The 13,756-nt window shown below is 25.8% G+C and overlaps 1 protein-coding gene and 1 long non-coding RNA gene across 2 annotated transcripts; one reads left to right on the forward strand and one right to left on the reverse strand.

Annotated features, from left to right (window-relative positions):
- Positions 1 to 4,782: 4,782 nt before the first annotated feature.
- Positions 4,783 to 9,521, forward strand: LOC126908039 (probable E3 ubiquitin-protein ligase RNF144A). Its single transcript, XM_050689863.1, has 5 exons — positions 4,783 to 5,020; positions 5,090 to 5,980; positions 6,458 to 6,620; positions 7,227 to 7,546; positions 7,605 to 9,521. The coding sequence occupies exons 2-5, from the start codon at positions 5,273 to 5,275 to the stop codon at positions 7,851 to 7,853; spliced, it is 1,440 nt and encodes a 479-aa protein (XP_050545820.1). The 5' UTR covers positions 4,783 to 5,020; positions 5,090 to 5,272; the 3' UTR covers positions 7,854 to 9,521.
- Positions 9,522 to 10,757: 1,236 nt separating this feature from the next.
- Positions 10,758 to 11,365, reverse strand: LOC126908071 (uncharacterized). Its single transcript, XR_007704696.1, has 2 exons — positions 11,164 to 11,365; positions 10,758 to 11,115 (listed from the first exon to the last, which is right to left on the reverse strand). It is a non-coding gene; the product is annotated as an uncharacterized LOC126908071 (long non-coding RNA).
- Positions 11,366 to 13,756: the final 2,391 nt, after the last annotated feature.

Here is a 13,756-nt window from a genome sequence, read left to right on the forward strand (position 1 = left end):
CTTGACTTAGATAAGAAACATATGGACTTAAATTTTATTAAAACTGAATATTTTTAATTAGATCTTGTGTTAAAATTATTTTGTTACTTATATTGTTTTTTATATATTTGTATTGTTTTAAAATTTACAGTGTAAAAATATTCTTTAAAATTAGTAAATGAAACATTGTATTAAATAAAATAAAAAATATTCATTTTTAAATTGTTTCATAAATTTCTTGTAATGCATTTTTTTGTATGAATACTCTAATTTAATTAATGAATACTCTAATTTATGCAGGTAAAAATAATATATATCTTTATATATAGGTGAAAGATAGAGTACTACCAATAAATTATTGAAACGTTAATAAGTTCTGAAATACTGGTCCAAAAGTTGTTAGTAATCAGTCATTTTCTTAATTAGATCAATATTTAATAATTAAACTAGTCAATTATGTATATTATCTTTTTTATAAATTAAGTTGACACCTATGTAAGGTATAAGGGATAACATAAAATATACTTCATGATTTGAAAAATTGAGTAAAACATGTATCTCAAGGAAACTAAATGAAAAATGCTCAATATTATTTTAGCTTCGATGCGAAGCTGAGAAGGTATTAATTTTACTGTTTTTTTTTTTTTTTGTGTTACCACTTTTTCTCAGCTTTCACCAAACGGATTTCATTCAACGATACGTCAAAAGATCACAAATCGTATTTAGTCGAAGACATTACCCTCAAAAATTGAAAAAATTTCCCTCGTTCCCCCTAAATGGGGGAAACCTCCAAAAAAATTACAAATTTAAAAATCGCTAATTTTCGAAACTTTTTCAATTTTTTTTACTTAAAACTGCCATAACTTTTTCAAAAATGAACAAATCAATATTATTTTTTTTTATAGATGCTTAATGTCTTTACCTATCATTTGATATATTTTTTTTATAAATTTGACCCTAGACCTGCCCACAGGGGGGGATTCAAAGTGACAACTTTTTCACAAAAAATTAACTTTTTCAACTGAACTTTTAAAAGTGTTCTGGAAGTACTGACACTTTTATATATATCTTAAATTAAAGCTAATGTAATATACTTTCTTATGGAAAAAAAAATTTGGGACTTTATTTTGTTTTCACGGCTATCAAATGCTATTTTCGTGTGAAAATTCTCTATTTTATTTTTTACATTTTTAACTTTATAATGCTATAACTTATTGAATAGTGTACGGATCAACAAAAATTTTTTATGAGAAATAATATTTTTTAATAATCCCCTTTTCATTCGACATACTTTATCTTAATCAGGATATTAATAAGGAACTAGCAAATCATGTAACATTGTAACATGTAACAAATCATGGATCATTATACTTGATCCAACTATGCTACGTCACCACTGAGCCGCGACCCCCTGTACTGGCTTTTTATTTTTTGATTTATTGATTCGTGATAAATGAATTACTCTGTATATTAGGATATAAGATTCAGAATAGGATTGTTCAATGTGATTCCCTTACAGTTTCCTAAATCCACTTTCTCGACAAGCCATTTCACCAAGATTTGTTTTTCCTAACACTTATTTCATGAATCCATTTACTTAATAAATCATTGTCTTCGTTATTCTTAATAAGAAATTTAGAGTATTTAATGTTTGAATGTGTAAAGAAATATAAGTAACCATAGAAATATAAATTAAAACATACTACAATATCTAAAATTATCGGAAAAAAGTTAGTACTTGATGGGTTCCATACTAGTAGTAACATAAACGTCATTCTCACATTTATTGGAAGTGTTAGAAATTAAGATTTAGAGAATGTATTGCCTGCACAGTAGTAACATATAATTACGCATATAATACTTGCACTTGCTTACGTGCCCGTAGCAAATGTTTCATATGCTTTAAATTTAATAAAGCATAACTACAAGATATGGTACCTCCCATACTCGACTATTTTCCGAAGTATTGCGTAGTCGGCAGACCCACCCACTAATATATAGCTGTGTTAGTATATTCATACTCTTCCATAAGGATATATGGTAAAAATGTTTATTGCAGGAGATAAAAAGAAAATTCTTGTATAATATTCCAAGACAAAACCCTATGGCCCATTGTGGAAGGCAAAGAGAAGCATGCAAAACTGGTAAATTGCGATCCTCCAAAAAGTGGTTGTTTTAAAGAAAATTGTGTATATATTAGTTCTAAAATTGTATTTATTTTGTATAGCTGGTTAACAAATAAACAGGTAAAATTTAAATATATCTCAATAGATAAAAAAGTAAAATAATCACTTATAATTGAAGAGATATTTAATTCTTGTATCCATTCTAAATCAATATTATTTGCTGCACGAATTCCCTTAATGCCTTAGCTGAACTTTCTCATTGAACAAACTTCCACAATATGGTGTATTGTTTAGTTATTGTAGTGAACATGCGAGGCTGTCCTTTAGATCCAATCTGAATATCATGGAACCGCACGTGTTTTTCTTGATTTTAACCTAAGATTTGTTATATTTTACAACATTTGGTGTAGCAGAGATCTTTTTGTCTTTTTTAAAGGTTCTTTATAAAAAAAAATTCTATGTAAAGATTTTGGCAGAATGTTAGTTAATACTGGTAACCGTTTCGCCGGTACTTGGCCTTGAGACTGTGTTATATATGTACATTATTGAAAACTGCCTCTAGGTTATTTAAGTGGAATGCATCGCCTCAGTCTTAATAGGGTTGGGTTTTTGTTTATTTTATTTTTCTTCAAAGCATTATTTATTCAAATTTTTTTGAAGCCAGTAATTTTTCAATAAAGGGGTACTAATACCAATAGAAATTTTAGTGACTTTTTAATGATTTTTTATCTAAAATATTATTTTAGCACGGTCAATGTTTTGACCTAAGCTTTTTCATCCCCCTGGATACGTGACTGTTTAATGCTAATAAAAATATTTTGGTTTCATACATTTTTATATTTTCACCCTACCAAAAAATGAAGTGATTTACAAAAATTGTTAAAATCTATTCAATTTAAAATAAAATTTTGATGTAAGGGAAATCTAATGATATGAACTAAAGAATTATCATCTCTAGAGTCTCTAGATAAAATGATAAAATCACAACATAATTGATTTTTTATATTGTTGCCTCATGAGCTGTTTTAAAAAATCCAAACCAAAATAAAAAGGGGAATAAAACTTTGCCGTGCGACTTATGATAGGAGAAATTACTAATCAATTTAACATTGTTAAAAGAAAAATGTTTTTTGTTAGCTCGAAAGAAGATTGTTCAGCTTAATAAAGAAAACTAAATAATTAAATACTAACAATCGATTTTTATTATTAGTGAATTAACTGATTAAAGAATATACTCATCCATAGTACTTATTAAATTACACAAAGGTGCACACTTCATTTGAATGAAATGAACTACAATATATAACAGTGAAACCTGCAATTCTTATTATAATAATGTTACAACTAATAAAAAAAAGAAAACAACTCAATGCAATTATAATAATGATACTAATAATGTATTTTGACATGAAACTTGAACAACGTTCAGTAACTAAATAATACAGAAAAACAACACTTCACTAACAAACCAATTTAACCTAAACGTATAATTTTACATTATATTTTGAATAAAAAACGACCAAAAACACAGGCCGCTGATAAGGCATCCTAACAGCTGATGGCGCACTAGCATCATCATCTGACCACACCCATACCGCCAAACACATTAGTGCAGCGCTCACGCTTGGCGCCAACATATTATATTAACATACATATATTTTTTTGTCAATGTCGGAATTCACTTATAGCTAGATAAAGATGAATTGCAACATTCATATAAAAATATTATTAAAAGCAGTTCAACCATTAATATACACAAACAAGTTAGATGGGTAATTAGGAACTTATATGACTTTAAATGATTAATATTTATTTTCTGTCATTTTTCATCTGGTACATAATTTTTGAACATCTAAATAAAAAAATAAACAATTTTAGCAAAATCTACATTATGGGGCATTCTGCTTCTTTAACTAAAAAAATAAATATAAAAATGTAATTGACCCTGAAACCTAACTAAGTTAAAAATATTTTGAAAATAAACAATTAAACATAATTTAATGGTGTTTGTGTTTTTTATAAATTCATAACATCAAGAAATTTCTTAGACCGACATACAGTGGTAAAAAGATATATATTAGAGAATCCCCATGACTTCCTAAAAGTACCACTGATACATTCTATGTAACCATCACAGTGGAATTTAAAAAAGACAAAATAGGACGAATGTGACTATGAATTAGACCACATCATCAAATAGATATCATAGACAGTAAACTAATTCGAACGATTATTGGGTGCAGTCAAATCATATACATATTTTTTTAGTTTGTTTATAGATTTCAACAACAATAGGTGGTCAGCTTATTATAATTTGATGTATGACTATAAAATTAGATATCAAGTACACAAAAGTACTGATTAAGAAGAAGTACAATTTCGATAATTAAGAAATTATAGATTATGAACAAAATGTACATCTAATATTTTTAAGCCTGTACTATTGCAGTTTTTTGATATATTTGCATAGAATTCTCCAGCTATGGGTATTATTTAATACTGAATAATTGCTAAGTTTTATAATAAATTCTTAATTAATTTTTTTTTAAGATTTTTTAAAATCAAATTTCTAGTTTAATTACTACGAATACAGTTGATGTTTGTCAACCTGTCACCGGTTTATTTTCGTCTATTGGCGCGCTTGTTTACAACCATTTGTCAAATTGGCTGATTGGGCAAACTATTCGTTTGATAAAAACAATGAAAATATGTTCTCATTTTACTACAATGTTAATCAGTTTTCTTACACTCGTCTAGTTAACGTATGAGAAGAAATTTCAGTATCACTTTATCGATTGTTTGTTCGTGATATTGGTGACCTACTCTGACAATAATCAGAATAATTAATTTAAATGCTAGTAATTCATTATCTTCCTACAAGATAAAATGAGGTCATCATTTCAGTAAAATATCAGGTACTGGATATTACATTTTTTTATATAATTTTTTATCTTTTGCTTATATTTGTTTACATTCTTTTCTAGCACATATGTTTTGAAATTTACTGATTTTACAGATGAAGATTAACACAAAAAATTCGAGCTATAATATTTTTATAAATAAGAGTTACAAAATGTAGTCAAATATATTTTTTAAAAAATGTCAAATTATCGTCCATTGCCTCAAACTGATCGGTCGACGGATTGGCGGTCACGTCGACCGTTATTATGAAGAAGACCGCTGTTAATTATGAACGTACGCATTCTTTGCAGGATGATGAAGATGACAGTCATGAGATAATACTTGAACGAGATCCATTTCGACGGCCAAAGTCCCATCGTATCACTGTTTTATCAAGGCAAAATGGATTGGAAAAGGAACAGTTTAAAAGTGAAATTGATTTGCCTAAAATAAATCGAAAAAGTTGGCAGGGTGAAGATCAAGTGCTTTTAAATAATGGAGTACCCTTAGATGAAGAAGATAGTACAGGAAAACTTCGCAAATGGAGTAAAAGCAAAATAGATTTGGTTATGCCAAGTTTACGTTCTTTGGTTACTTTGGCCAGAGGAAAGTCATCTTCAACTACATCATTAAGTCAGCCTAGTTCAGCAGAAAGTTGGTCACATTTAGGAAGTATACGTGGTAGTGATGAACCTATTCGAAAGTACAATACAATGGTAACATTATCTAAAGTAGTGCTTAATCGACCAATGGGAATTAAACCTATTAATCGATTACGAGACACTGCAGTTTGTTCAAGATGTAGCAGTGTTTTATCACTAGCAGCTTCATCATCAAGGTACTCTTTAGGCTCAGCTTCAAGTTTTGTCATACATAAAGACCAACCAATTGTATTATGTAAAGTTTGTTTGAATGAAGTTCCTATAAAAAACTCTTGGACACTTCAACAGTGTGAATGCTCTTATTGTATTGATGTGAGTATTAAATTTTGATAAATTTTTATATTTAGTCAACAACTTAAAAAATCTTTAAACTTTGAATTTATAGGTTTCTCGCCTCCCCTATATATTTGCTAATGCAATATTAATAAAAATGTTTTGTTTCTATTTTCATTTTGGCAATTACAGAATAGTCATACAATACTACAACCAATATATAATTATTAATGGGTTAAACAAAACTAATTATGTGTATAAAAAATTTGTATTGAATACATGTATAAACAAATACACTCTAAGAAAATATTCTCTCAATTTTATAGCTCACAAGTTTTATTTTAATGTATTATTTACAAAATGCTGTTAAATAACTTTAAAAACCATCTCAAATTATTTAAAGTCTACATCTTATTACATTTAATTTTAGTTTTTACATATTTATATACATCATATATAAATATGAATTACATTTAATAATTTTAAATAATATTTGTATATTTTATAATATAATAGTGTGCAAAAGCATATGTAGAATTTGAAATCAACCAAGGAGCATATAATATTTCTTGCCCTGATGCTCAATGTTCAAAACAAGGAGTAATTCAAATAGAAGAAATTGAAGTTTTGGTTAGTGTAGATGAAATTGAAAAACATCACAGATACAGATTAAATAAAGGTAATTAATGAAGGAAATATTATTTTTTAATTAAAAATATTGGGTGACATGTTTTACCCTATATTTTTAAATAAACTAGAACAAAACTTATTTATTTAAAATTAAAATATATCAGGCACATATGTAGATTTTTAAATTTTTATTTAGACTATTCAAAATATATTCTGGATACTCACCTAAAATTTATAACAATAAATTTTATTTTTATATACATATAACTTTTTGAAGGCATTATTTTAATAGAAATGAATTTTTTCGAATGCTTCCTATTTTAATATGTTTATAATCTTTATTTTATTGATTATTTGTTTTGGCTTATATTGTATTATATTTACATAGTTATTATTATTACTACTACATTTATAGTTTTTTTTATACATTTTAAATTTAAATTAGATTATAATAAACTAAATATATATAAACAAATTTATATATTACTAAAATGTTCACTTTCTTTTATAAATGAGTTTATTTTTGTGATGCCTTTAGTAAAATTTTCTAATAGTGAATGTGATATTTTATAGTTATTATTATTATTATTATTGAAATCTACGAAATCTGTTCCAAAGTTTATTTAAAATTTAATGATTTTAATTGTTAATTCAGAGGTAGAACTGGACAAAAGTCGAATGTGGTGTCCAAAGCCCGGGTGTGAAACTGTTTGTAATGTTGGTGATCGTTCTCGTCCTCATAGAGTTGCTTGTCCTACTTGTCAAACAGATTTTTGCTCTGGATGTCGTGCAACATGGCACCCTGGTAAACCTTGTCCTCCACCGTCTACTCATGATATGCCAACATTTGATTCTGATTTGATTAAATGTTGTCCAATGTGTAGTGTCCCTATTGAAAAAGACGAAGGCTGTGCTCAAATGTTATGTAAACGATGCAAACATGTATTTTGTTGGTATTGTTTAGCTTCTTTAGATGTAAGTGACAAATAAGCTTAAAATAGACAAGATTTTCTTAATTTTATTTAAATTTTAGGATGATTTTTTACTAAGACATTATGATAAAGGTCCATGCAAAAATAAATTAGGACATTCAAGAGCTTCAGTTATATGGCATCGAACTCAAGTTATAGGTATATTTGCTGGATTTGGAATACTGCTTTTAGTAGCTAGTCCACTATTGTTACTGGCTGCTCCATGTATAGTATGTTGTAAATGTCGTGTTTGTACTAGTGGATCTAAACTAGATGATACTGATGATGATATTTTAGATGAACCTAATTGACTCGAAACTTAAATTATTTTTATTCTTAATTATATTGAAGAGTTGTTACAATATGCTGCCTAGTCATCAAATTCATTATTATTATTTTTTTTAATTACAATTTTTGTTGAACAAATTTCATTTTTGTACTAGTTGGGGGTATAAAATATAAAGCTAAAACTATTTCCAATAATCAATCAATTTTTGTGTATAGTTTATTAATAGTACTTAATTATAATAAAAACTCGTGATTTCTCTTAAAGCTCTAAATTATTTATTAATTAACTACAGAATATTTTTATTTTTAGTTATCAATGAATAATATGAGCTAAGTAAAAAATAAACGAATAAATAAGTGTTAAGAAAGAGTTCATCTACTTAAAATTATCTTGAAAACTAACTTTTTAAAATTATTGTTGAAAATGCCGATCAATTTTTTAAAATAATTTTTAAACAAAATTAATATTATGAACAACCCTACTTTACTATTTTTGTAATTAAGACTCAGAATGTATTATTATTTTTACTACAAGTAAATTTTGTATTTGTTATGTGTAAATACACATTAAATTAAAATTCCATTGTTAAACATAATAAAAAAACTTGTTATTTTTAAAAGTTTAACTTTATTAAAATATTTGGGGGATAGGTAAGCATGTTTATGTTAGTTAATTAACATGTAATCATTACACTTTTATATTTGTTAAAAATTTTAAAACTTGACCAATAATTATTTCCTAAATTTAGATTATAATTAGAAAACAAATTATTTCAGTTACATAATATCAAATCATAGTAATTTTCCTAAAAACATATTTATGATAAATTTAAAAAAAACTAACACAAAAATGTATATGTCTTATGTTCCAATAATATAACTTAATTATTTATTTAAAATTTGTAGAAATATATAAATAATAAAATTTAAAAACCAACACATTTAGGAAATAAAATTAACTTCAAATCCATTCCATTCCAATATATTTTGATAAACACTGAATATTGAGTATTATACTTCAGTCCTTTAATTTTTACAATTTTTTATTCATGATAACATTTATTTACAGTTATTAAATACATTTTTAATACCTAAATATAAAAAAAATATTTTGCATTTATAGAATACTATTGTTTATTTTTCTTAAATCTTTACCAAGATATTAGTTCATATATATTTTAAATTTATTACTCATTTTCTGTTAGTATGCTGTGATATGAAACAAATATTTAATATTATATTGTACTATAAATGTATTAAGTAATATTTATTTTGTTAACTGTAATAACTTAATTTATTCTGACATTAAAGTAACATACATATTTGTTAACCATTGCTTAAATAATATTAATATTTTACTGTTATTTTTTCTTGAAAAAAAAATATCTAAATACTGTTATGTGTCTATTGACTATTTGTACAACAATGTAAAAAATTGTACAATTAAATGTATAATTACCTATTATTATTATTTTTTTATTTCTATATAGGAGACAATAAGGTGAATTGTGATGCTGCAATGTAACTATTATTGTCTAATATTATTTAAATAATTGTTATTATAGATCATTATCTTGTAAAGGCAAGTATCAAGTTAATAAATTAAAATTTATATTTCTTAATTATTGAAAAATTAAATTTATCAAATCAATGTGATTTTTTTTCGAATGAATATATTAATTGAAATAATATTACATTATTGTGATTCTCCAAGCCTTCAAAACAAACAACTTAACATTCAGTGACTGCAACCCAGGATTAATCTGTAGAATATCTATTGACCGCGATTATATGTTAGACATAGACGAGTATGAAGGTATTTTGCGGCCAATTTATAAAATATAAGCAAAATTTCTACAATTATCTGATTTGCTGTATACCATGTATTTATTTTTATATTATTTCCTTATGGAAATAACTATTATAATAGATATTCATCCGTTGAACTTTCAGTCTCAACACTTACAAGACAAGACAGAAAAGTTGGGTTGTATTTCTGAACTCGCATCTTCATGTAAGAGTTAAATTATGATTCGTTACATTTTATAATTTTCATACAGAAATTAAATCAATTTGTTCAGGTCTTCTCTTTGATCTACTTGATTTTTTTCTACAAATCATGTATTTAGTGAATCGATAGTAAATTTGTTGCATAACACTAGTTTAGGCCCGTGCGCAGGATTTCACAATGGGGTTTTTTTTAAAAAATATATATATTTAATAGATTCATCAATAACTATCCAATATTATATACTATATATTTATGATATAAATAAATCATGACAAAACTATAAAATTAAATATCATTTTTTTAATAAATTTAATCTACGATGAGTAGAAAAGAATTCGTTTAATACTTCGTTGATATCCACGTTTATGTCACGATGGATATTCAACGAAGCCAGCCCGTTTAAACGATCTTCTCCTTAGATGACCTTAAATAGGTTTTAAGCCGACGTAATGTTGAAAATAACCTTTCATTAGTCACTGTAGTAACCGGCAAAACTGACATTACACATAACATTTTAAGAACATTTGGAAACGCATCTGAATTATAAATATCGAGGGCGTTTCGAATATTTTTACCAGCTTGTCTGTCGTCGCCAAATTTCTGGGGAATTGTCGTGTAAAATTGAACAATAAGTTTAAATAACTTTTTACACGAATCTTTGTTTAAAGATATTGTTTCTATAGGAAAAAGACATGAGAAGTTTGACAAAATATTACGATGCCTGAGGAAGCGATCTTGAAGATGAGTAATAAATAAATCAAGGTATGGTATGTAAATAATAATTAAAAATAGTAATTGAAAATATCCGGATGTTGTTTTTTAGTCTGTCCAAGTACTCGAAATATTTTCTAAGGCATCAATAACTGCTGGTTGTAAATCTATATAAGTTCCAATCGACTCATGTTGTAGTACCCACCTTGTTGCACAATATTTTTTAAGTTTCTTTTTTTTTTTTTGTAACAAAGTGTCATTATTTTTTATTGCATCCTGAAGTGCAATTTGCCTTTTTGGGGTATTAAAGAAGTTATAAATAGATTGGACTGTACCAAGGCAGTTTTTGACTTGAGGGCTACTACATGCAGCACTAACTGCTAAATTGAAACTATGGGCAGCACAGTGTGAGTATAGAGCTAAATTATATTTTTTTTTTATGTAAGATTGAACTCCGTGAAGTTCACCACTCATAGTATTAGCCCCATCATAACCTTGCCCAAATAAATATGTACAATCTATTACAGAATATTCTAGGAAATTCAAAATAGCATTTGATAAACCTTTCCCTGTTACATCTTCAACAGGTTTGAAAAAGCTTAAAAAAANACCTTTCCCTGTTACATCTTCAACAGGGATAAAGCTTAAAAAATCTTCACATATTTTATAATTACTGTCCTTATAATTTAAATACCGTACACAGATTGAAAGTTGTTCTATGCCGGCTATATCTGCAGTTTCATCTGCTGTTATAGAAAAAGCTCGAGATTTATTGACACGTTCAATAATCTGTTTTTGAATTAAATTGTGAAATATGACAATAAATTCGTTTTGAACACGATTACTAATGTACATTGCGTTTATTGCTAAATTTTGTAAAAAATTATTAAGCTGTTCATCAGTTTTTGCTCGATATCTTAAAAGAGCCCAAAAATTACCATCGTTAGATATAGGTTCTTCGGAAGTTACTCTTCCTGAATCTTTTGAACCACGAAGTGCCAAACCCTGCCGACCACATAATATTAAAGTTTCGATCACAGGAATCAAACATTTTAGCTTCGATGCGAAGCTGAGAAGGTATTGGTTTTACTAAGATGTGTTTTTTGTAAATTTGACCTTTTTTCTGCCCACAGGGGGGGATTTAAAATGACAACTTTTTCACAAAAAATTTACTTTTTCAACATAACTTTTGAAAATGTTCCGGAAGGTCTGACACTTTTATATATATCTTAAATTAAAGCTAATGTAATATACTTTAATTTGAAAAAAAAAAATTTGACCTCTGGACTTGTCTTCATGGTGAAAACGGCTACCGAATGCTATTTTTGTGTGAAAATTTTCGATTTTATAATTTACATTTTTTACTTTAAAGTGCTATAACTTTTTAAAAAATGTATGGATCAATACAATTTTTTCATGAGAAGTAGTATTTATATACATCTTTCATTGGATATACTTTTTTTTTAAATCAGACTATTTCCCTATATATGGGGGGGCTTCAAATATAAAAAATGCATATAGAAAGTAGAACTTTTTCAACTTAACTTTTGAAAATGTTCCGGAAGGACTGACACTTTTATATATATCTTAAATTAAAGCTAATGTAATATACTTTAATCTGAAAAAAAAAAATTTGACCTCTGGACTTGTCTTCATGGTCAAAATGACTACCATATGCAAAAATATGCTATTTTTGTGTTAAAATTCTGGGATTTGTATTTTATTTTATTTTAAAATACCTGACAAGAGGAGTACAGATTTTCATAAATATTATATAAATTAAAATTAATATAGTATAGAAAGTTAAACTTATTTAAATTAGTTTGCTTCTTTTTAATCGAGAAAAATAACTTTGAAATTTGAATTAGCTTAAATTTAAGTTTGAAATAAGTTTGTGTGTGCTACTACTAGACTATAATATTACAATTTTTTTTGTAACATGTTGCTATATAAACATTTCTAAAAAAAATGATTGTTTTTTCTCCTAAATTAACAATTGATTTTTAAAAATATAATCAAATTTTATAACACTTAATTAAGTAAATCTTTTTAACAACTTTGTTTTGATTGGTTCATTTAGTTAAAGTAAATCATTAAAATTAATTAAGTTCTCAATATTTCAATTGTAGAATCTTTTCTACAAACAACAAAAGTTATTAGGAAATTATTACTATTACTTCTATTTAAGTTATCTATTACGATAAAAATGCAAAAAAATATTGAGTTTTTCTGATAAATTTACAATAAATAGTAATTATAAAACTTTCTGACTGCATATTGATCTTAACGATACAATTTTTTTAATTGTCATAAAATTTTCTATTTAATTATGTCAATGTCAAACTTACCAATTGAGCTAAAAGTTATGGTAAAATAAATTTTTTTTTTTATTATAAACATTTACAACAATCAACTTTAAACGATTAACAAAATTGGTTAAATATGTCATTTTCCTTATTTTTAACTTATTAATAATCAAATTAATATTAAATTAATATTAAATATTATATCAAATCAGTATTAATTTAAAACAATTTTTTTTGTTCTTAATTATTTTTTTTTATATGTAAAAACTATTTTTTAATAATATTAAAACTTAGAAGTTATAGAAAAAGTCTAATTGCACATTTTAAAACATCGCGAAAAGTTGATTTAGAATAGTATATTTTTGTTTCTGATGGAAGTTCCTTGTAGTCCAGTGTATAAAACTTATAACTTTGTTAATTGTTATAACTTTATCAAAAATGACCAAATCAGTATATTTTTTTTTATTTAGATGCATGTCTTTATCTATCATTTGGTTTTTTTTATAAATCTAACCCTTTACCTGCCCACAAGAGGGATTCAAAATATTAACTTTTTTTTTTTTAGTTAAAGTAAATCATTAAAATTAATTCAGTTCTGGATATTTCAATAGTAGAATCTTTTTAAATATCAAAAATTACTTAGAAATGATTACTATGATTTCTATTTAAGTGTTCTATTACGATAAAAATGCAAAAAATAATGAGTTTTTCTGATAAATTTACAATAAATAATAATTATAAAACTTTCTGACTGCATATTAATCTTAACGATAAAATTTTTTTAACTCTCATAAAATTTTCTATTTAATGATGTCAATGTCAAACTTGCCAATTGAGTTTGCAGAATAGCAGAAAAAATTCCCAACAAACTTTTTTTNTTTTTTTTTTTATTATAAAC

This window comes from Daktulosphaira vitifoliae, unplaced genomic scaffold (assembly GCF_025091365.1).
Source record: "Daktulosphaira vitifoliae isolate Bord-2020 unplaced genomic scaffold, ASM2509136v1 Scaffold_5, whole genome shotgun sequence".
Lineage (NCBI taxonomy): Eukaryota > Metazoa > Arthropoda > Insecta > Hemiptera > Phylloxeridae > Daktulosphaira > Daktulosphaira vitifoliae.

Excerpts from the sequence above, each read along its gene's own strand:
- LOC126908039 (XM_050689863.1), top strand. The coding sequence starts at position 5,273 with ATGAAGAAGACCGCTGTTAATTATGAACGTACGCATTCTTTGCAGGAT. Across the intron at positions 6,621-7,226 it reads CAGATACAGATTAAATAAAG|AGGTAGAACTGGACAAAAGT; the intron begins GTAATTAATGAA and ends TTGTTAATTCAG. Across the intron at positions 7,547-7,604 it reads ATTGTTTAGCTTCTTTAGAT|GATGATTTTTTACTAAGACA; the intron begins GTAAGTGACAAA and ends TTTAAATTTTAG.